The following is a 25,658-nucleotide window of genomic DNA, read 5'->3' as shown; positions in this document are numbered from 1 at the left end:
TGATGTACTAAATTGGGTAGAAAAAGATTAACTGCAACCACATTACTACATTTCTTGTTAAATTAACGCCACTGCGATTGTGTCAATCAAAACTGATTTCAGACATTTACATACAGTTCTTTTACCATCTTTATCTATTAAGGCCATCAAATGTACATAAAAAAGCTTAAGGTACTGGTGGAGTTTGAAGAGTGAAAATATGTTAGAAGCTGGAAAGGCTGTCAGCAAAGAATTTCATTTCTTGTGAAATGGTTGCTTTTCTCATTGCTTGGACAGCTGCAATAACAGTGCAATTACATTTCACTCAGCATCAACAGCGGGCTCTTTCCTTGCCATTCAATTGAGCTGAAGCATATTGGACTCATGTGGTTAAAATTTCCCAACTACAACATAGCTCAAAAAGTATATCCGATGAAGTGTACAGGAAGATAGTATTCAAACTTGGGCCGAAAGAGGAAGGGAGAAAATAATTTGTCAGGCACACTGAATGGTTATGTAATTTGAGAGGAAGTGGTCGAGAATCAGGACGTGACAATTCGGTTTAAAACTGAAGGCTGAGGTTGATGACGCCATGCCACGAAAGATGCATGACAAATAACCAGGAGAGAAAATCAGTCACTTTAATGGAATTAGGCCAGGAAGGAGAATCAGATTATTCTATGGTAGGCCTTGGAATACAATGCCATATAAAATATGACATTTGTTGAAATCAAATCAAGGAGACCACCGTGTTTGTTTTTATCCAATAAAGTGGAACATGATGTGGCTATGGCACATTTGGATTTCTCTTGTTTTAGTAGTGGTGTAAAAAGAAGAAAGAACGGATGTAAAAGAGGGTGCTCTACACCTGTTTAAATACAAGAGTGATCACGAGTGTGAGCAATGGGGAAGTTATTTTGACAATCATTTGCAGCTATCAAAAATATGGAACCAGGAAATCACACTGCCTCACAGTTCTGAGGACCCGGGTACAAATCCTGCCTTGCCTGTGTGAAGTTTGCATGTTCTCCCCGTGCCTGTGTACGTTTTCTCCAGATAGTCCGGTTTCCTCGCTAAGCCCAAAAACATGCATGGTAGCAAAGCAAATTTATTTATATAGCGTATTTCATATACAAGGTAACTCAAAGTTTTTTACATGATTAAAATCATTTAATAACAAAGAAAAAACAAAAACAAGTAGGTGGTAGGTTAATTGAAGACTCTAAATTGCCCATAGGTATGAATGTGAGCGTGAATGATTGTTCGTTGATATGTGCCCTGCAACTGGCTGGCAACCAGTTCAGGGTGTACCCCGCCTCTTGCCCGCAGTTAGCTGGGATAGACTCCAGCATACCCGTGACCCTAGTGAGGATAAGCGGTGTAGAAAATGGTTGGATGTGTATAAATGGTATGGATAATATTCCTAACTATAAAGTATTATCAAAAGAGTAAATGTAATTGGGATTGGCCAGGGCGGAGAATCAGATTATCCTATGGTAGGCCTTGGAATACTCTCTGTCCTATCTGTGGGCATATGTATTTTAATATCACAAAAACAATGGTTATGGAGCTACTATATGCAACAAGTAATACTTTAACATTTTTATTTGAAAAAAAAAAAAAAGAAATGAAAAATCTACAATATACTGTAAATATCCCATAATGAAACACCATTTACTACAAGTCCGAAAAGGAGTAGGAAATACCAGAACCTGAGACAAATTAGTCATCAAGAAGTGCAACAATGAAAGCACTTTGAATCATGACCACTTAAAATAAAAATTATCCCTACAGTACATGAATTGGGGTAAAAGAATTAATTAATTATTCAGGTACACATGAGCATGTGATAGCTGGCATGCACATATTATCATATCCATTTTTTTTTCAAACTCAATCTGCCTTGAAATGGCATGTGAAGTTACTTCATAATGATGTTTCCTTAACCCTTTAACTGAAAGAAATATATTTCTCACCTCGGACAACAACACACTAGAACCGTGTGGTCTCTCATAGCTAATCAGCAGAGGAAAATAGGAGAAGGTAATGGAAAAGATAAAACTGTATTGAAATGCAACATCATTTCAATGAAAGGGATAAATACCATCATAATGGTAACATTCGGTCTTGCAGTGGTTCTCCACTGTTGTCACTCTGGGACCTGCATTTTCCTATTGTTGTTAAATCGCAACATTAAGAACAATAAAGAAAATGTATTGTTTAAAAGTAGACATGATTGTCCAAGCAGTGGCAGATATCATAATGATAGATACTAAAAACATCACGTATAAAGATTTGCTCTATCGGACCAGCATTGAGCTCATCCTCCTCTGTGTGGTCATGCTAACAGAAAATAATTATTTTATTTCTTCCCCTGGAGAGAAAAGGGGACAAAAGCAACACTGGAAAGCACTGAGCAATTTATGGTGAACATCTGGAACTCCCCTCTTTCTAAGCAGTGGGAAGGGAAATAAGAACAATAAAAATGGCAACTTTAATTGTGAGTGGTAACTTGGCGGTTTTACGATGCACTACTAGATCAACATTACATAACGCATCATTCCTGAACATAATTTCTTCATTTTTTTTTTTTTTTTTTACAAATTCCTTTATTTTTCACAATTAATAAGTCATACTGGGAATCAATACTGTATTTATAAGGTCTTTTGCGTCATGTTTACACTCATGAAATCCAAAGTGAAATGCAAGTTCAAGTATGTTTACTAAAAGTAACATTAAAGCACAAACCTTTTTGATATCGTCTAGACTCATAAGAATCAAACATGAAGTTAGGAAATAAGCCTAATAAGCATCCACTCAGTGAGTTTAAAATTGGAGCAGAACCATCTGGTAAATGCCTCAATGCTGCTGGATCAAAATCTGACCCAAAGATCTGTCAGATCAAATTTTGAGTCGGGCTAAAAACATTTTCACAAGTTAACTTAATCAACTTAATCAGTGCCAGAATTTACCATAGATGAGCCTGTATCTTTCTAACAAGCACTGCCATTGTGAATCCTTGTTGGGGAGGACTAAAATAGCATGAAAGAGGACTAATAAAATAGACTTCAGTACTCCAAGGCTGGCCCTATATCCTATTACGGAATAACGAGGGTATGCTCAATAGTGTCAACAATCACAAGCAATTAGGAGCTCAGACGTTGAGAGAAAAATGCGGAGGCCGGTTAGTGGTGTACAAACAGATATTATCTTACTTTGAAAGTGAGCATGGGGAAAAAAGAGATTAGAAAAGCGATTGGGAAAGATGTCCAATTTCATATTTAACCTACAAGTGGGGAAAACATGGAAACAAATCTAGAGCAAATACATTTTGATCTGTCAGTGGGGGTGGGGGATTGATGACGGGATGCTTTTAAAACTACCAGAAACCTATTACGACAAAGAAAAACAAAAACAGATCCTTGCCATGTGAGAAAACCACTCAAAACAGACTGGACCAAAGCCAATGACTTTGACATTCAAGCGCTGCTCGCTTGACCTGTAATTTTGAAATTTCTCAGTTTAGCCTCATTTCTTCAAAAACAGGTGAAATATTTTGCCAAAAGCAATTAAAACACAAAATATTTAAACATAATAAAATATATCCAATATACAACATACCTATTGATAATTAAATACTAATGGGTGTGCAAATATATTCATCATTTGTTATTGATGAAACTTCATTACTCTCGCTTCAAACAGCAGGAGTGAATATGAGCTCAATCAAGTCCAGATGGATTAAGAAATGAATGAACTTTTCCCAAATGATTCCAATTGGGAAACAGAGAGAAATCCATCGAGTTCGTGAACCATTTATAAATGTAATTTAAAATTGTAAAATAAACAAAACAAAACAATTCAGTGTAAATAGCTGACATCAAATGTACTCTGCACTCATCGGCCATCATGCTCGTTTCAGCAGCAAGTATATTCTGTTCCCCAGACAGGAATGGGACAGAGTAATACGCAATTAGTTTCAAGTTAAAGATTGGCGCTTGGACATTTGTCAAGGAATTCTCTTTGAAGTCAGAACTGAGGACTTCATACAAGGGACCACATCAAAACGTTCTTTCATAAGTTTGGGTGTAGTGCTTCACAACAAAGCATTTATTCGTGTGCCTGTGTATACCTATCGCTCCACTGGTCAGATGGTGCATGGGCTTTTTATAGCCATGTCTCTTTTGGAAGCCAAAAAACAAAGCTTTCAGAAATATTCAGCCAGAATTTGGACTTACAAAACAGTGTTTTGAGCCTTTCAGAATTTTTATTTCTTTGTGTGTGATTGCACCCTTTAAAAGTCACAACAGTTGCCATTATCTAGATTTAGAAAAAATAAATATATTCAATAGCAGAAGGTCCAATAACATTCATATCTTAAATACTTCAATTCTGTGAAATGTCATTTATCTATGGTAATGGTAAAAAGACAAAAGAAATTATAAATTATTTGCGCAGTACTCTTTTTCAGACCAAAAGTACAACATTTTTCAGTATGGGCTGTTTATGATGTAAAGTTTTCTTTTGTCGTATATTTCTTGCACTGTCTGTTCAAAATAAGAAGTTCAATCATCAATCAATAAACCAATCAATGTTAGACATACAAGTGATGATTTTATACATACTAAAGAGAAGGTGAAGAATATGCACGTGCAAATATACACCTAATTGCTAAATACAGTGTTCATCTATTGGCTGATATTATTTTGGAACCTTTTCTCTGTTAACCGCTTAAAAACTCACCTATCCACTGTTTTCATGCTCAGGCCAAAGCCCTCTCTAATATAAAAGTAGTGGATTGGCACTATCTTGTGGCATCTTTGTGCCAAGCAACTTTGTTGAAGTGAGGGGAGGAGCTTCATTTATACAATCCATTGCCATATCTTATTGAAAAGTAATGTATTTGCCACCATCTACTGACAGGTATAAATCATTTTGGGGGCGTCAAATACTTGCAGATTTTCGTTATTCATTTTAATTTGTTATTTTTTTTTTTTTTTCACCACACGTGTGGACATAACAAACACTCACCCAAGACTGATCCAAGCTGCAGGATTGTTGATAGTCCTCCATGTCATCGTCCTGCTTTGCCTGCTGGAACTCGTGCCTCAGCCTTTGTATCCGGTCATGGTTACTTGGAGCCGTCTGACTGCTGGGAGAGGAAGCAAGCTGTTTTCAATACAAATAGTGTAGTTGGACATTTAAAAGTAATTGTTCATTTACATGCAATTGTTCATTGTACCTACAGGTATGTCCAAAACAACAGAGATGAGGACTTGAGTCATTGCGACACGGATCGATTCGAGTCACTTTTTTGATGATGTGACTTGACAAAAACGAAATTTAGGTACAATTTGTACTTGGGAGTGAAAAACTTTAACTTGACATGACGATACATAATGGCTTGACAGATGTGATTTTAAACCCTACGCGAGAGCAAGCTAGGAATGGCAGTGTCATGATTGGAGGATTAGAAGACATCATCATGTTGGCTGGAATGGGAGAGGGGTAACGAGAGCAACTGGTACTGAACAAGGATTATTTTTATTTATTTATATATTTGAACTACCCCAGACATTTTGTTATCTAACGACACTACCAAGTGGCACTGCTCAGTCCAATCCAGTTCAGTATGCTAGGGTACAAATTTACTACCATTGTCAGGGTCGCAGAGTATTTAACTTGAACTACCTCACTTTTCAGTACCCCCTTAGTTTACCAGTCGCAGTGGCAGTCTTTAGTCCAATTGGAGGGAGAGCGGAGGGTGAAGCTCAACACAGTGCTGTCTTTTGATTGATATATAGTAGCCTTTTTTTCATGTTACAATATAATTAATTGAATAGGAAGGAAACAAATAGGGTGTTATACTGTAAGTCGTGTTTTATTTTGTTCACAGTTATGAATAGAAAGATATCACACAATTTGTGAAGCTGATGCAACTAGCTCCATCCCGATAAGACAAGCCTTATCGGTGTTTACTGATAACTGTATGTTGGTGAAAACATGGATTAAGATGGCACCACTGTCCATGTTTTTTTTTGGACGGCAGAATGTTAGCTTTCTATGGCACACTTCCATTAAACAGTGTGCAAAGCCTTCATTTACATCCTCAACATTAAAGGGCTTGAGAGGCCAGTCAATAGGAATCAATAGCCTTTCCTTCAGCTTAATCAGGCTCCCCGTTTATCACCAACTACAGAGGCAGTGCACGACAAAACATAATTATGATGAGACAACCAGCTTGGCTGCCTGCATGTATGCATACAAAAGAGATGAAAGTGACCAAAGAGTAGGAATTTGTGGCGTATAGGTTGGGAGCCGGTGATGTAGGGAGAGCAGAAGATGAGGGTGAGAGAAGGAAAAGGAGATAAAAGCAGAAGGGGGACTGAGGTGTCTTTGGGTTTGGTGCAGAGTGGGAAAAAAAGTAAAAGGTTCATCAAGAGCCTGTGAGTGAAAATAAAAATAAAACAGTCGATCAGAACAAAGTTTGACAGCACCAGGGAGATAAAAAGCATAAATGTAAATTGAGGACCTTCAGCGCTTATTGTACTGTACATGTTTTTCAAGCAGCACTTACAGGTGGTACGTACGTCAATGGTGGAGGTGATTGCTTTTCTGGGCACATAGGATTCTGGGAGCAATTATGATAGATGTGAGATTAGAATAAGCACATTCTTCTAATGATAATGAAAACTAGGTCATACTGCCAATCAAGCGTCATTAAAAGCACAATAAAATTCTGTGCACAGATTTTGTTATCTGGCCTGAAGTAGCACTTGGTGGCTATCCCATTCTTTCATACTGTCTTACCAAAATCAATTGTATTAGTTATACCCCATTTGCTTCCTATGGCTCATGTGGAAAGGACCACAGGAAGCTTACACTTTATACGGTTGTTGCAATTAAGTGGTTCACTAGAGTGCGAGGAAGCTCATGCTTTCAGTTATGTGAAAAGCTGCTCATTAGAAAATCAATGGGCTTCATCCACTAATATCTTCCTACATAATTTTTTGTAATTTAATTTGTTCTTAAGGTTTTCTTTAACTGAGTTACTAAAAAAATAAATCCCATTGTTATCTCAATAGAATACGCCACGTGTCATAGATTTTGCATTAACAAAGGCAAATGTCCAGCCATAATTGGACATTAGACTGCAGAATCGGGTGCACTGAGAGGTCACTCACACAGAAAGTTAGTAGAGCGTATCAGTGGTGACTATAACATTATACCACTAAAGATGCAAAGGCCATAAACCTCTTTCTCAAAACAACATGACATAGTAAAAGTGGTCAAAGATAGATGTTGGGTCCAATGTATGTAATTAGCTACATTCATTCTTTAGTCTCTCTCATGGCATTCGGTGAGGGTCAAAGTGTAAGCAAACATCAGCTTTTTAAGTATCGGGCACACATGACCAGAAGTGACAGTAAGAACTAGCGGGCAACCAGGAAAAGTGCTACATGTGCTATAAACACGGCTACGTGAGTAATTATACATTTCCCACACAGTAAGACCAATTGTCTTCATCTTACTCTCTAACACATCAATCAAAGAAAGAAGGTCGCTTTTCTTTACAAAGAATTTATTGCTTCAGAGTGTGGTGGATTAGATGGTAGGGTGTGGAATTGCTGAAAATCAGCAAAGCAAAATAAAAAATTCAGCAGCGTGGCAATCCAACATGTTTTTCAATTCACTATGAATGAAAATTGCCCCAAGAGAAATCTGGGAATGATGGGGGTGGGCTTCAACAAGCGGGAATTTGACATGGAAGTTCAAAGATGGCATCAGCAATATCCAGACTATTTGCAGGAGCTTCTCTCTCTCAACTGGGAGGTACTCACTTAATTTGATTCTTGACAAGCATTTGATGAAGATGGGGATAAAACACATTAGGTCCTGCAAACTTGCACTCAACCAGCATGTAGTAACCCTGTACATAAAAATAATAAATTATTAAACAAAAACAGTTTTAGGTTTCTTACAATGTAATTAATCACCTCTGCTCCACATGCATCAGGTATAAAGTTTCCTTTAGTCTGAATGCATCTGGAATTGGGTTTTCCATCAGCAGATGTGATGGCTGAAAGGAAATATAATTTATATGGATGAGCACCACATTAGTTCAATTCAACTCATTTGTTTTTGCATTAGACAAAAGGTCACATGGCATAGAATGACTTATGCATACATGCAGACATCCACATGGTGATCCAAAAGGCTGAAAGGACTTAGTCCATTGCCTTATTTCGCTCACCTTTTTTCAAATGTGAAAAAGAAAGCCTGGAACCAGTGGAAAAAAAGGTACATATGGTAACAGTATGCCACACAACCCTCATATGGCCAGCATCTTTCCTTTGGTCCGTTAACTGAGATTTTACTCAAATTAATGTTGTTCTTAAGATGGAAGCTGTGTTTCAGTGTATTTACATATGTCCAACTTCCATCACACCTGTGTTTTTTAACCTGAACTGTTGACAGAGGTCATGAGCCCTCTAAAGCTGCCTTTGGGGAGTGGGGGGAGATGCCCGTTGGTGTAATAGTCATCCTTTGATCCAGGAGGATTTGGCAGATGTCTCCAACACCACATGGCTTAAAGCAAGGATGCCAACAACGCCACAGTCCCCTGTATTTGCTTCTGTCACGTGCTGAGTCTCAGTGTGACCCATAAACACACACACTAGTTAATAAAGGAGTAATCCTATAACAGAGAGCGTAACATTGGTCACATGAGCATATGTACGCCAGAGTTTAGGCCACAAATCAGAAGAACAGAAAAAGAAAGCTTTGATCACAAGAATAACATTCCAAAAAAATAAACCGTGTTGCCTGTTTTTCTTCTTTTCCAAGTTAAAGCTAAAGAAGCTGAACTACTGGAGCTCCGGTAAGACTTTAAAATACAATGTTATCTGATCATTGTTGATTGAAAATTTTATCATTATCTTCTTTTATGCTTTGTCCTCAGTATCTCAATGCAGCAGAAGATAGGATGGACTTGTTAAATTCTGGCCCTTTGGCAATCTTGTATCCAGTCAAAGGCTTAGCTCATCTTTATTTCATCGCACTGAAGACTAACATTTAATTCAAAGACAGAAAGATAAGGGTTCTTTTTTTGGGTGGGGTGGGGTGGGGTGGGGAGGGGAGGATTAGCCACTGAGACCTCCTGTGATGGCAGAAAACATTACATCTGGTCATTTTTATAAGGAGGATGAAATGGGTTTTTTTTATTTTTTTTATTTTTTTATTATTATTTAGAGAAAATTTGCAAACCATGATTATGCAGCAGTCTGGAGAATAGATCATTTGATGTATTTTGCTTTTCTTCATGTTCCAAAAGCAATCTGATCAGATGCAGTTTTTCTACTTATTTCCATTTTGAAATTTGTTCCTCCTGCATGTGTCACTTCTAAATACCTAAAACCTATTCTACAGGAGTAGGTCATGAATTCCCTTCAGCCAATAGCCCCTCCCCCCACCCTCTCCCACTAGCTTTGTAAGAGACAGCTGCAGGCTGGACAAAGGCCCAAAAACACACTGGATTTGTCAGGCTTTGACTTGAGCAATGTACCCATGTGACTGATACACCGGCAGTGGACCTTGCCAGCTAAAATCCCCTCCATCAAGAAGAGACTGCTGTTGTTGAGCTATTAATGAATGACTGTGTGTGTGCATGTGGGGTCTTTGGGGGTCCTAAGAGGCATCATCTGGGATGCTTGCCAGAACCATGGTCATGGATGGTAGGCTGGGTAGCATGGAGCATTGATTACCAAAGGTGAAGCATGGACACTTTTAACACTTCACTGCAGGATTTTAACATTTTTTGACTGAAAAACAAATGAACTGCTCTGTGGGACCAAAGCTTTGAAAATATATTAAGTATTATCATAACTATATAATGAATAATTTATCATCAATTTTCTCCAATAAAATAAAATTTTTCCAATAAAATAACATCACATTTTTATCTCAGACCAGTTTTAGGTAATCACCCAAAGATTCTGCAAAGGCTTTCTACGGATGAAACATGGGTTAGGGTTAGGCAGCTTTGCCGCACATTTTTGGCCTCGGCAGAATCGAATAAAGTTCCCCTGGCAGGTCCAGCTCCATAGCCGGCATCAGCATGGGGGGCACACACTGCCGCTGAATAAATTATGTCAACTAATCCGTCTCTTTTACAAAAATATGCAAAAGAGCTCTATGTCTCTGTCTCTCTCCCTCTCTCTGTCTCTCTCTCTCTCACTCACACACACGCATGCATGCATGCAAGCACACACACACGTTAAGCTTTACAAACAAGTATGCCACAGCTGGCATTGTAGGGAAATTGAACACATGAATTATATTTAGAAGAGTTGTAGGCAGCGAGAGATGCCACGGAATACACAATTATGTTTCCTGCCTCCAAGTATTGATACGCCCTATTAAGTAGCACGAGGTTCAGTTGTGTTCACCCAGTTTACTTCGGACAACTAGGTTTCTCATCCGCACCGTGACTGCTTGGCAATTTTTTTGACGTTTTAAAAATCTCACCAGGCATCCACTTTTGCTCATCACATCCCCCCATGTGTCTTACGACTGCACTGTTTGGTCCTTAGTGCCCACGGGGAACATAGTGTAAACGTAGCTAAAAGTACACAAAGTGAAAAATTACCTCGCATCTGCCACCATTTGAGCAAAACAAATAATGCGGCCTTTTGTCAAGCCTTTTCAAATGGATTTTATGGCCAGCGGATAGCGTAATCAACATCACTGTTGTTACTGTCTACAATGGAACTACATTTTAAAGAGTTTTATTTTATTTTTTATATGCATGCCCTTTAGCATCCATACGCCAAGAAAAAGAAGGAGGAGAAGCTGAATCAAGTTGGTTCAATGAGTTGTAGAGCCAGCAGGATGGCTACAAATTTGAAGTCAATGTAAAGTAATAACAAAACAGTTACTTCATATATATATATATATATATATATATATATACATATAAATCTATATATATATATATACAAAGACAAATATATCGCTTTTTTGGAACGTGTTGCAGCCATAAAATTCTAAGTGAATGATTATTTGCTAAAAACAATAAAGTTTATCAGTTTGAACATTAAATTGTCTTTGTTGTGTATAGAATTAAATAAAGGTTGAACATGATTTGCAAATCATTGCATTCTGTTTTTATTTATGTTTAACACAATGTCCCAATTTCATTGGAATTTGGGTTGTACATATAAATATATATATACACACATACACGTGTGTGTACATATATATATATATATATATATATATATATATATATATATATACACACACACACACACACACACGCATATATGTTATATTCAACAGCGGGGACGGCCAGCTGAAGAAGCTTAAAATGATAAGAAAGGTGGATGTGGCAGTGAACGTGAATTAAATGCAGTTAAGACTTTCAAAAGCTATAATATATAAATGGTTTGGTGTCATGACATGCCACATGGCCTCAAACCTAAATTGCTTCATCATATAAAATATAAACCCCATAAGCGGTAAAGGGAGCACTGTGGCGCAAATAGGGTGTGAATGCCACTCACTAAAATATTCACTCAAATGGAGTAGCTCGACTTTAATTTGATAATCAGGTTTTTAAGACATATTTTATGAGATATCTGCTAGGTTAAAACCAAGATCTGTATAGTGGCTAAGAATGAAAGGTACGTATTCAACTACTGTACATTATAGTACAGTAGTGAGTAAAATGTTGGCCTTTTTTTAAATTGGGGCCTGAGATATGATAATCAGTGTCACTCTGGCTTCAGTGGTTCTCATATTACTTCAAAATGAGATGAGTGGACTGCAGCTGAAGGAACTATGTGATTAGAAAGGCCGTACAATAATTATTGCATTTGATAAATTTATTTTTCAAAAAGGATGACAGGAAATTGTATTCTCCACCATAAACTTCACCAAGCAGTATGCTCATCACAGTCAATACACAAAAAAACAGCCTTAAACCTGATCTTCAACATGCCCTGCCAGGTCCATTTGAACTTCACACACAGCTGTTTGAACCCTGCCTTCCACTTGACTTTTCACATTTCAAAACTGAAACTCCCATGTCTTTCAGTTTCACCTGTGCGGGGATGCCCACAGGCAAACGTATTACAAATGTCTTTCAAGTACAGTGCATCCCCAGCACAGTAGATGGCAGGAAATTCAGTTCAAAGGGGCAATTAAAAAACAAGGTATATGTGTGATAGCATAGTTCAATACAAACAAAAATGGAATACCATATTTTCACAACCATTAGGGTGCACCTTATTAAAAGGTGCAGTCTCAGTTACGAGGTCTATTTCTATATTTAAGACATACATAAGGCGCACCGCATTATTGGGCGCAGGCCTGCTAAAACATACGCTAGCTTAAAACATACGGTAGCATTCATGCATGCTAAAACATCCATCCGTCCATTTTCTGAGCCGCTTCTCCTCACTACGGTTGCGGCGTGCTGGAGCCTATCCCAGCTATCATCGGGCAGGAGGCGGGGTACACCCTGAACTGATTGCCAGCCAATCGCAGGGCACATATAAACAAACAACCATTTGCACTCACATTCACACCTAGGGGTAATTTGGAGATGTCAATTAAACTACTATGCATGTTTTTGGGATGTGGGAGGAAACTGGAGTGCCCGGGGAAAACCCACGCAGGCACGGGGAGAACATACAAACTCCACACAGGCGGGGTTGGGGATTGAACCCTGGGCCTCAGAACTGTGAGGCAGACGCTCGAACCAGTCGTTCACCGTGCCGCCACGCTAAAACAATGTTTTTAAAAAGGCAGCGGGAGCAAAACTGAGTTTGGTTGTATTTTATTGAAGTATTTAACAATATACTCACGTTATTTTTTTATCAATCCACATCCACAAATCCATCAAAGTCCTCATCTGCTGTATCTGAAATGAACAGCTAGCCAAGTTCTCCAACAAGCATGCCGGGTTCCCTCTCGTCATTGTCAGAGTCGGTCTCATTGCCGGGGGGTTGTTCAGCAATGATGCCGGCTTTCGCGGAAGCTCGGACAACTGTCAAAGCAGATACCTTAGCCCCGGCATCCACAATCCATTCACATATGGTGGCGTAACTCGCCCGGCGTTGCCTCCTAGTCTTAGTAAAGCTGTGTTCGCCATCTGTCATCCATCGCTCCCACGCAGCTCGCAACTTTACTTTGAACGCCCTGTTTACGCCGATGTCCAGCGGTTGGAGTTCCTTCGTCAAGCCTCCTTGAATGATGGCAAGCTTTGAGTTCATTTGCTGCACTTGGTTTTTCACAGCGGCTGTGAATTGGGTGAACATGGAGTCACAGATCAACAGGGACGGTGACGCGTGGAAAAAAACATCCGGTCTCTTTACGTACACCTCACTCAGCCACTCTCTCATTTTCTCCTCGTCCATCCAGCCCTTTTGATAGGCCTTAACGATGACTTCGGCTGGAAACTTTTCTTTCGGCAGCGTCTTCCTCTTAAAAATCACCATTGGTGGCAGTTTCTGTCCATTACCATGGCAACCAAGCACAACAGTAAAAACCGACTTCTCATGCCCCGTTTTGCGTATCGCTGCCGTGGTGGTCCCCTTCTTCTCTACAGTGTGGTTCACTGGGATGTCGAAAGAGAGCGGCACCTCGTCCATGTTGGTGATGTGGTTGTGCTGGATGTGTTTGTCGGCAATCTTTTTACTGCAGTAGGAGCAGAAGATGGCGAGCTTTTTCTTGTAATCCGGCGGAAGTTGCTGCGCCATGGTAGTCCTTGCCCTGATGGATAGATGGCGCCGTGTCATAAAATGAAAGCACCAAGACGGACCTCCTTGAAAATGTTCAATTTTAATTTCTTCTGCAAGCGTTATTGCCCTCAGTCGAATAGTGACTGTAGAGACGCGTAGTGACGCCGACTACGCTGGCGTCACTACGGCTATCCCGCACCCAGTTTGCCTTAATACTCGAGCGCAACCCACGCATGCAGTTTTGAAAATGTACTGCAGTTCCCCTCCAAGTCGGGGGTGTCGCTATGCCTGGTATTGGCTTGGACACCACAGGATGGAGTTTCCTCTGCAAGTTTTTGCCATTTCCGGTAGCCGTTTTTACTTTCCTTTCTGTAACAAGGAACAAAGCAACAACAATGGCGACCATGGAACATTGTCTGGTAGAACAAATGGACCTAGATGACCAGATGATATGTTTAATTATGCTGCAAAATCAATTAAGAAGGCCGCGGCGTAGATGGTATGTAGAACCAAGGGGCACGCTGACTAAGTCATCACAGCATGTGACTAAAACGGACCAATCACGAGAGATGATCTCCGCGGCATTCTAGGCGCAGCAACAATGTTTGCCGTGTGCGCGTCAAGTGACGCAGAGGGGCCCCGCGGGCCAATTCGTCTGTCACGTGATGCAATGCGGGCGTTGTCGGCCGTGCGAGCGCGGGAGTATAAAGAGGCCTTTACACTTTGCAGGTGAGCCTTGAGCCAATGCAGAATCATTTGTTCAGTATTTGCAGTCAAATACACACAAACTGCCACTGCTCCCTCTATATATAATTAAAGAAAGAGGCACAAGGGGATTCTTGTCAGAGCACTGCAAAGGTCAGGACCACTTTAAACAACAGAAATATTGATAGTAATAAACCAGAATTAAAAAGATGGAGTAAATGATTTTCTTGCTCCGGCACAGCTGGTCCCAGCTTTAAGTGGTGAATACTGGAAGAGGGTGAGGGGGGCTATTAGTGGGTCCTACTTCTACAAAATGAATAGAGGTACAGAGTAGGACATGGGAGGAGAGGGGGTAGTCTACCCAACCACCAATTGGTTGCCTGTGTTGTCTGCTCCATTACTGGATTAAGTCTTGGAGCCTTAATTTTAAAGACAAAATTAGGAAAGAAGGAGGAGGCCAGAGGTCAAAGTTCCTGACCCTGAATAATGGCAACCTAGACAGATGAGCAGAAGGGAAAAATATGGGTGGCGGCATCATTTCAATGTAGGCTATCAATGTTGTGTAATAATCAATGGGAGGCCCAAGAGGTTGGCATATACTGACAGATGGGGTGACTACAACAGGAAGGTTTAAACGAGCAAAATTGAATAATGGGAACTTTAAAAGACTTCTCAGTGGTCACATATCGCTTATAGGGATTGTTGTCTCATCTATCATTGCAGTCTGGTGACAACCACATCATTCTAATTCATCACTATTTTGACTTTTAGAATAATGTGCTTTTTCATAGTTCTGCCAATAAAGTGTAGCTAAATAACAAAAAAAAAGAAAAATATATTTTTTTGTTACATTATGTTATCTGTTGTGCCTAGTAAAAAGTTACTGTCAGACTATATATGCCCTGTGATTCAATGTCGCTCATTCCAGGGTGGATCCCGCCTCTTATTCAATATCAGCTGGGATAGGCCCCAGTTTCCCTGTGACTCTAAACAGGTTCCATCCATTCATCCATCCATTTTCTGTGCCGCTTCTCCTCACTAGGGTTGCAGGAGTGCTGGAGCCTATCCCAGCTATCATCGGGCAGGAGGCGGGGTACCAGCCAATCGCAGGGCACATACAAACAAACAACCAGTCGCACTCACATTCACACCTACGGGCAATTTAGAGTCGTCAATTAACCTAGCATGCATGTTTTTTGGATGTGGGAGGAAACCGGAGTGCCCGCAGAAAACCCATGCAGGCATGGGGAGAACATGCAAACTCCACACAGGCGGGGCCGGGGATTGAACCCCGCTCTTCAGAACTGTGAGGCTGACGCTCTAACCAGTCGTCTACCGTGCCGCCTCTAAACAGGATAAGCAGCAGAAAACGGATGAAATCCACTTTGAAAAATACAAATAATCATTGGGTAAACCCAGTTAAAGATTGTTGTCTCCAAAAATTTTTACACACCAACATACCAAACCCACCCATAAGTGTGTAAGGGTGAGGCTCAACAGTAGCACATTTTTAACAGCAGACAAAGTCACCAAATCAAATCAGGGTAAAAATAAATGCCTCCATTATGCTATCTCCCATCAGTATTAGGGAGGGTTAACATATGTTAATGGTCCTTCAACCCTTAACCCTTGTATTCATGACATCATTATCAACTCCACCAGACATAATGTTGACTTGTCACTACTAAGATCTATGGCCGTGGTAGCGCGCTCCCTTAATGAAGGCGTAATGCTACCTTAAACTGTTGAAGCCACGGCAGGCCCTGGCATCACAGCACTCTGTTCAATGTGAGTACACATTCATCATCCTGTATCAGGCATCGATCAATCAAAAGCCTCTGTGACATCTGTAAAAGCCTTAACACCCTCTGGTGTGTAGTACTGCTTCCAGTAAAGACACACAAATCGTCACGGATATGATCTAAATTATTATTTAGACTGTGGGACATCACTTCCCTTGTGACCAAAAGGCTAACAAGCCGCACGGTCAGTCAATATCTCTCCATGGCTTGGTTAATGCCGTCTTTAACATCAACTGGCTAACCAGGAAGCACTTGGAGGAGAGGAAAGGGGTTAGAACAGAGCCCAGTCAGCATATAATGTTAAAAAGAAGCTGGATTGACAATCTCTTACTAAAAAATATGACATTGTTGTGATATTGTGTGCATGTAAAAGGACAGACAGATGTTTAGATTGTATGCATATATGTGAATGTACCAATGGATGTTTATTAAGTCCGTATGTGAAAGGGATATATATCCTGTATGTCTACATTATGTGTGCATGCAAAAGGAAAGACATGCTCACTAAATTAAAGTGGCAACCTCATCTAGTCAAATAACAAGTCAAAGACATGTAATGTATGAATGGCCCAAGGAAAAATTTAAGATTTGGCCACGACTACAGTGGCCTTTCCTTTGCATTTGACATATCTGTGCAATAGAAAGCTAGGAGGGTGGTTATTGCAAGCTTTTAGAGTACAGGACAGGGTTGATGGCAGCTTTCCCAGTGAACTTATGCATAGTAAACCCACATTCCATTTTGCAGAAGAAGTCAGATATTTTTTCAATTTTTTTGTTTCTTCTACCTGTCGACCTATCTATTTGAAACTAAAAACTAAAGCATCCCAAATTCATTGGCTCAGCTAGTTATCCCCATAAAATAGCTCAGTGTCACCAGTTCATGGCATGGTCCCTCCATTTGGTAAGACTTTCTGTTTGTGGGCAAAAACCCAATAAGGTGTCCCATTTTAAATGATACAATGCAAAACACTCAGCCAAGCCCCTGTAATGTGCCTTGTAATGTCCGTGAGACTTATTGACGCCTGGTTAGGTGACACCGGGGGTTGCGTTTGCTCTTTAATTGAAATGAGGTGACTGTCTCCTTCAGGTGGTTTAAGGTACAGGTGATAGTAAAACGATGCCATACATGTTCCCAGAGTCCCAGACAAGCCACAGATGATTAACCCCACCCACTTCACAAGCGCTGTCTAAAGAGACTAGGCAGTCATTGGTTTGGGCCCAGATGGTGACTGCGGTAGTTGACGTGTGAATGAATACACTGGTGAGTCCAACCTGTATTAAGCTACTGTTATTAGAATGCACAGAACTATCCGTACACCCTTACCTTGGGGGTCTGGAGGAGGGTGCATGGGAATAAAAACATTAACAAGGTATGTACCTTTTAATAAAAAGACCAGTGTTCAGAGAACTCTCAATAGTGGTTATGCTCAAACTGCTGAGTGAGCATATAGCCTCCAGTTATGAGAAAACCACAACCTTTTTATTCACCAATCAATAACTGCCCTTTGACAACTTGCTGTTACCTTTTAGTACAAAGGCAGGGAAAAAAAACACTTGTTTTTATTGTTATAATGGTCCAATGTTAAGACTCTCTGCATGTGTTTATTGTACAGTACTTACCGCTTGTACTAAATAATAATTTACAATAATAAATAATTTCTCTTGTTGCTGGACGTTTGTGTATGAATTAACTTTCTGTTTTTTCCTTCTCGGGGTTGAACGACTTTTTTTTGTATTTCATGCTAAGGTGATGATAGTTGAGTCAACTGTAGGATCTTCTCGTTACAGTATATAATAATACTGTAGTTAATTTTATATATATATATATATATATATATATATATAATAAAATATATATATATACATATATATATATATTTGCATTCATATATTAGCAAACGAGTTGCGTTATATGGATTTTTGCAAGATTTTTACAAGATACGTCTTTAAGACTCTGAGGGTGTCTGCTTTGGACCAGCAGGAGTAGGAAGAGTATTACGTGGGTCTACTGTCTGATGGAACCACGCAGACTGTTGAGAGAAACGCTCGTTGGATGTTTTCTTTGGCGAAATTAACCATTCAATTTCACAATAAAGACGTTATTGATTGACCACCGCATGCCTCCAGTTCATTTTGTATGCAAATTCTACAGTTGAGTATATTGTCTGTCTTTTTCACTGTTATAGGAGGCCCTTTGGTGAATTTGCTGTCGGCTGATGTGAGGATTTAAGGCTGCTTGTCTGATACGGTTGGCAGGGGCCTTTTCAAATGTAACACTTGTGCTTTTGTTATATTTGAGTGTAAACTTACATATTTTGCAAGTGAACATGCTGCCAGTCTCATTTTTATATACCTTAACATGCTTGAGGCACTGCTTTGCAAACACACCACCAGTTGAGTTCAGAAAAGCATCCTATTCTAAATCGTGATTGCCGATTAATCGACCTCGAGCTATAACCGTCATTGGGGAGTGGCGTCGACTAGTCGGTTCAACCCCTATTTCCTACAGTCAACTGATATATTAAGTGACCCAAAATATTATCAGAGGTCTGACTATAGCCATATGACCATATATAAAGTATGGTTGACAGGCTTAAGGATAAATTGCCTAGCAAATGGGATTGGAACTCTAGTGGCTTTGCATTAGAAAAGAAAATCAAAAATAAACCCTCTCTTGCTTTTTCACTGCTCCCATCTCTCCTGTAACTTATTCTACATACCTTTCAAATATTGAAAATGTATTTTTACCTTTGAAAGTCTGCACCAAGATTTGGAGATGATCACATTTTCCCTCTAAATTAATGTCAAGGTGAAAATCAGAAGCATACAGGAACAAACAGTTAAGCTTTCAAAATTCATGATAGCAATAGCATGGAAATCCCCTGATATCATGCAAAGAAGCCCCATTGGGGGTGGGAGCAAGGACACCAGAGAAGTAATGATCATTTATTGATGTCATGATATATTTACAATTTATATTTTTCAATCTCGACTATGAGTCGAGCAAGTATCAAAATGGCTTTGTCACTATTATACCATTTTAGTCGCAGAAAAATAGAGGAACCTATTTTTTTTCTCTAATAATTTTATGCAAAACTCTAAGCCTGTTACCTTTAGGACAGATTAAATTTAATTAAAAAAAAGAAGTGTGTGTGGCATCTTCTGTTACAGTCCCATCAAAACCAAAGCATTCCCAAAGAACAGCTTTATTAAGCCTCAAAGGCCTGTTGATACAGTATGGCCAAGATGAACTCATGGCATACTCTGGGATCTTGTAAAGATTAATGAGAGGGGAGTGAGAAGAAAGAAAGTAGACTGATGTGTAACAGAAAAGGAAACATAGCTGGTAGCAGTAAACAGCAGTTGACAATTGGCTGTCCTTCACAGAGTGTTAATTCCCCAAAACAGGGAGAAGCAAAACCACCTTCACTATGGTAAAATAAGGTCGGGCTTGACATTTTGTGCTTTTGTGTTATAATATTAAAACATCTGTCTGTCACAGTGAAAAAAAGGAGAACTACGATAAAAGACCAAGAACAGAAAACGAATCAAATACACAGATGGCAGATATGTTTTGATACATGACCAAATATTAACATTTACTTACTGTAGGAACCAATGAGAAAATATTTGATATTCCATAACGTCCATCAATAATGGTCAATAAAACATCATTCCTCTTGAGAGAAATATTGTCTGTGCACATTTATAAGCTTGACGGTGTGTCGCCTATTCTTTTTGTAAGAGGGAAGATGTTTTTCTTCACTTTAATATTTCCAAGTAAAACGTGGTCATTTTATACATGGCAGGTTCTATTTTTCTTTGCATACATCCAAATTTTCTCTCAGCCATTACAACATTTTATAAATGGGTGATTTTCAAAGTTGTATAACGTAAATTGGCAATTTCTTCACCCAGTCAAATGCTTTCCTTTGGTTATATCAGTAATGGCAGTCTTTGCAAAGTCAAACGCTAATGGCTTGAGATGGCAATTTCTTTACAGGCAATTTAAGATTCATTTCCTGAGTTGGATTTGAATATGAACGTGAAACGGGCCTGGTCCAGACAAGTAAGCTTCCATTGTCTTGGATATAAGTGGCCAAAGATTATGTGACAGTGATGGTCGTAATGAGAGCTTGCCACATGCTCTGCTATGGTTGTGCCCTTTCAAGAGGAAATTCCTAAACGATGAACTCAAGACCTTTACTCAGCTCCATGGATGAAGAGGCATGTAGAGGAACAGTGAGGGAGAAAGGGGAATAATGTAGTCATCATTACTGTCATGAGCCTCATCCAGTCTGAGTCCCATGTACTCCTTTGTCCCCGCATGCGGCAACAGGGGAGGAGATTGTAATGACACACAGGGGATGGGTTTCTAGCTGAAGCACTTGTTAAATGGGTTATACCCCTAAGTTCCCTCTTAATTATTAAAATCGCCTATACTGTTTGTTTTTGGCAAAGGAAAGACCGTTTTCTGTTCCAGCATAGCCGAGTACACAAAGCAAGGTCCATTAATAAGCCATGTTCAGATGAGTTTAGTGTGAAAGTACTTGACGGGCCCAATGAGTGTCAGGCAAGAGGGCTAGAATTCTGAATCAAATTAAACATACCAATTTATCGACTCGCTTTAAATCACAGAACCACAGAATTAAATAAAACATTTCAAGAAAAATATACTTTAACAAGACATCATTAATATTTAATCATGCATGCTGTTTGCGGATTTTTTGTGACACTCAACAAAGTATGTCACAAGAAGAATGTGGGAAGAAGAAAAGATGACACACCAGAGGCTACATTGAGTAAGGTGACTCGCAATCAAAGCAGTCACCCTCCAACATCACCATATAAGCTGCCTCTTGTTATCCAAGTTAAGGTAGAGAAGAGCACATCTGCCTCACAGTTCTGAGGACCAGGGTTCAAATCCGGCCTCGCCTGTGTGGAGTTTGCATGTTCTCCTCGTGCCTGCGTGGGTTTTCTCCACGTACTCCGGTTCCTTCCCACATCCCCAAAACATGCGTGCTAGGTTAATTGAAGACTTTAAATTGCCTGTAGGTATGACTGTAAGTGTGAATGGTTGTTTGTTTATATGTGCCCTGCAATTGGCGGGCGACCAGTTCAGGATGTACCCCGCCTCTTGCCTGAAGATAGCTGGGATAGGCTCCAGCACGTCCCTGACCCTAGTGAGGATAAGCGGTACAGAAAATGAATGAAGGAATGAATGAGATTATATTTTTAATGGTGTTAACATTCTTAAATACAGTGTGAAAAATAAGTCATTACAATTCCTGGATAAATAGCCCTCTCTTCACTCCCACAGACAAATATGTTGGGCCATAGAAGTTCCAATATAAATAATGTTTATTTAATTGATATTGAATGCCTGACCTGGAAACTGTGATAGCTGCATGTGAGCCCCCCCATTCCCTTTCTTAGAGGTGTCCCACTAATATATAATGTTTACCAGAAAGTGTATGTATTGGTGAAGTGAATGTGTTTACATTATTTTTCTACTACATATTGAAATTAAGCGGCACGGTTAGACTGGTTAGAGCATCTGCCTCACAGTTCTGAGGCCCCGCCTGTGTGGAGTTTGCATGTTCTCCTCGTGCCTGCGTGGGTCTTCTCCGGGACTCCGGTTTCCTCCCACATCCCAAAAACATGCATGAATTGGAGACTCTAAATTGCCCGTAGGTGTGAATGTGAGTGTGAATGGTTGTTTGTTTATATGTGCCCTGCGATTGGCTGGCAACCAGTTCAGGGTGTACCCCGCCTCGTGCCCGATGTTAGCTGGGATAGGCTTCAGCACGCCCACGACCCTAGTGAGGAGAAGGGGCTCGGAAAATGGATGGATGGATGGATGGATATTGAAATTAAATGAAAATATACACACTTGAGAGGATATGTTCTCTCAAAGTAGTCAGAATAAGGTCGTAAACGTGATTGGTTGGCACTTTCCACTGTATGTATGCGCACAAACACACACACATGCACACACACGCACGCACATGCAGAGGCACCGACAGACCTACTACAATTTACAAGCCACATACACAGTGTAATCTGATATGACTGTTTCATCAATCACAACTCCATCTGAGGTGGAAAATTGTGTAATGTTGCTCAAGGAGTTAAATGGCTACTCTGAATTCTAACTTGCACCTTCACCTTTGTCCTTGCTCACGTTAACGTCAAAATTGACTTTCAAGCTAAAAATGCACCTCTTCTATTGGACATCTTGGCTCTCTATAAAATGCTTAGAAAACATGAAAGCAGAAAATGTTACACTGATAAGCCGGCTTTTATAGTATTCACAGTGTCTGTGTGAATGGGTCTGCCAAAATAGCAAATCTGGTCATTTAAAATAAAGACAGTGGTCTCATAGCTCTGTTAGGGGGCATTTCCCCCCAGCCTGCTCTGTATTGTGCCGACAAACATGAAAGAATGGTGGCATGTATGTATGTCAATATAATGCTTTCATAACAATACGTGTTGCCCATGTTATTTTCTTAGTGGTCCAGCTTTGATTTTTATCAGGTTGCATAGAGACAGTTACTTTAACTGGAAAAAACATCAGTATGGATGTTGCCAAGTTCCCTTTTAATCTAATTAAGCAAAGCCTTCATGTAAAAAGTGCAAGGAGAGGGGAAAAATAGCTGATCTTCATTTGCTTCGTTTTGCTTTGGAATTGTCATAAAAAAAGATTCATGCAAAAGATCCTTTCCTCAGTTAGTAAGATAAAAACAGAAAGGAGGGATAGAGAAATACATGCAAGAGAAAGCAAAGGACTCCCACCATATTTCTCCAGCGGCTTGTTCTCACGCCTGTGCATCGAAACATGCATGCGGAAACTGTGGCCTTCTTTTCCTAACACACGGGCCACTGAAAGCCTTCCAACTTAATGGAATAACATAGAGCCATCACTCGATGCAGTTTCAAAGCACAGTAAAACATTTGATTGATGAAGAAGAGGGAGCATTGTTACAGGAGGTTTCAGTGCCATGGTAACTCAGAGAGGGGTAAGGTCAGAGGAGCAGTTGAATGAGAACAGTAGAATGGCTGGAAAAGAAAGTTGACTTTTAACCTCTCACTGCTATCTTTTCATTGAGCCTTTATCAGCCTAACGCATAAAGGTAGATTTTGCATAGGGAGGTCAAAGTTGTCTTCATAAATTAGGAAAGCCTTTTTCATTGTTGTAATTCAGACTAAAGCCCTTGGTGTCACGAATGAGACAAGGATTTAAAGGCAACAAGTTCATGATTTTAACTTGTAAGTGTGGAAAGGGACCTTTTTTTTTTTTACATTCTCCTTTTATTTCTGGCTGTTTCTACCACTTTTGTTTCATTTCCCTTTCCATCTCCATTTGGCTTTTATTGCCAGACAACTACGACTAGCTACAGTGGAGCCATTCATTCTGCCACTAAGCCAATGTGGCACTTCTGATGCTCGCTGTGTGGTTGCTGTGTTTTGTCTGTGGAAGGTGGGCCTCTGCCATGCTGCTCTGTTCAGAGCCAAAGCTTGCTCCTATTGTCTGTTGTCATATGGAAGCCAGCACCAACATGGAGATAAGGCTGTCCTCATGCTGTTCCCTGACCTTCTCAGGCACCCAGCTGGCACTATATGCAGCAATAATTATTATCCCAATTACTCAGGCCAACTCTGTCTCCTATTTGTGTGCTAACGGCAAGGGTGGGGTGGGGGTCTTCTGAATTACTAAGGGGGTATACTGTGATGGGAGGTCCAACACAAAAGGAGACCACTAAGCAGTTAGTCTCATGCAGCTTTTTAAACTATATTAGTATAATTGAGGGTCTATACATTTTGGTTTTCATTCACCAGTAGGACTTAGGCAGAATGGATTGGAACATGACATGCGACAAACTGTTATGAATGCTAACTGCACCTTATGAAATTTATCATTGCATCTGAAAATCCAATCAAAATGATGCAATTGTCCTAAAAAGACCTTAGGGCTCATTACACCTTTAAAATAATATATCCTGCATAAAAATGTAGAGGATAAATGTTCGATGGTCGTTGATTGTTCTGTAATAACAATAATAATTATTATATGCACCGCATTAGTCTAGTGGTTAGCATGTTTGCCTCACAATTCTGAGGTCCGGGGTTCAAATCTCTGCTCACCTATGTGGAGTTTGCATGTTCTCCCTGTGCTCACTCTGGATACTCTGGCTTCCAAAAACATGAATATTAGGTTAATAGAAGACTTAATTTTAAATGATTGCCTGTCTGCTCTATGAAAAATGACTGTAAAGTCCAGGGTATAGCATGCCTCTCGCCCACAGTCATCTGGGATAGGCTCCAGCCCACCTGTGACCGTAATAACAGGGTTCCTACACATTTGAGATTTCAAAGTTCCATACTTTTTCCAGATGTTAATTTCCATACTTCTCGGTAAAAAAATATAAATAATTTGTGACATTTGAGAGGCACGGTGGATGACTGGTTAGCACATCTGTCTCACAGTTCTGAGGACCGAGGTTCAAATGCCAGCCCCGCCTGTGTGGAGTTTGCATTTTCTCCCCTTGCCTGCGTGGGTTTTCTCCGGGCACTCCATTTTCCTCCCATATCCCTAAAACATGCATGGTAGGTTGATTGAAGACTCTAAATTGCCCTTCGGTGTGAATGTGTGCACGAATGGTTGTTTGTTTATATGTGCCCTGCGATTGGCTGGCGACCAGTTCAGGGTGCACACCGCCTCTTGCCCGAAGATTGCTGGGATAGGCTCCAGCATGCCCGCGACACTAGTGAGGCTAAGCGGAATGGAAGATGAATGAATGAATGTGACATTTGAGTAAACAGATGTGGAGCATTAAGATTCTTTACATGCCATTATGTCACCAAATAATTTCCAGAAGATTATAGCGAGGATAATAAGGGATCCTTTGCTAAATAGTATTTACAGTATATTTGGGCTTTACGAGCCAGTTGTCAGAGAATTTACATCTACTAGTTATGAGTTATGTCAACAATAATACAAGATCCAACGCATATGCGTCAGGGTTAATAATTATTCAGACCCTTTGCTCAGTATTTAGTAGAAGCACCATTTTGAGCTAATACAGCCATGAGTCTTTTCGGGCCACTCTGCCAAAAAACCCCGACTGGTGGAGGGCTGCAGTGATGGTTGACTTTCTAGAACTTTCTCCCATCTCCCAACTGCATCTCTGGAGCTCAGCCACAGTGATCTTTGGGTTCTTGGTGAGAGAGGTAAACCTCTCTAACCAAGGCTCTTCTCCCCCGATTGCTCAGTTTGGCCGGACGGCCAGCTCTAGGAAGGGTTCTGATCATCCCAAATGTCTTCCATTTAAGGATTATGGAGGCCACTGTGCTCTTAGGCAATTTAAGTGCAGCAGAGATTATTTTGTAACATTGGCCAGATCTGTGCCTTGCCACAATTCTGTCT

General features: G+C 40.1%; 1 protein-coding gene across 2 annotated transcripts in view; it reads right to left on the bottom strand.

Moving 5' to 3' along the window:
• Positions 1-25,658, bottom strand: part of LOC133396457 (partitioning defective 3 homolog) — a 298,273-nt gene that overhangs the window by 8,305 nt on the left and 264,310 nt on the right. The window contains exon 22 of one of the 2 annotated variants that reach the window (XM_061666339.1): positions 5,011-5,131. In XM_061666339.1, coding sequence (XP_061522323.1) covers positions 5,011-5,131 — 121 coding nt within the window. The remainder of the gene's footprint in view (positions 1-5,010; positions 5,132-25,658) is intronic. The other variant, XM_061666340.1, reaches the window with a different exon arrangement.

This window comes from Phycodurus eques, chromosome 21, assembly GCF_024500275.1.
Source record: "Phycodurus eques isolate BA_2022a chromosome 21, UOR_Pequ_1.1, whole genome shotgun sequence".
Taxonomy (NCBI): Eukaryota; Metazoa; Chordata; class Actinopteri; order Syngnathiformes; family Syngnathidae; genus Phycodurus; species Phycodurus eques.
The sequence above is the reverse complement of the archived record's forward strand: the minus strand, read 5'-3'. Positions and strand labels throughout refer to the sequence as shown.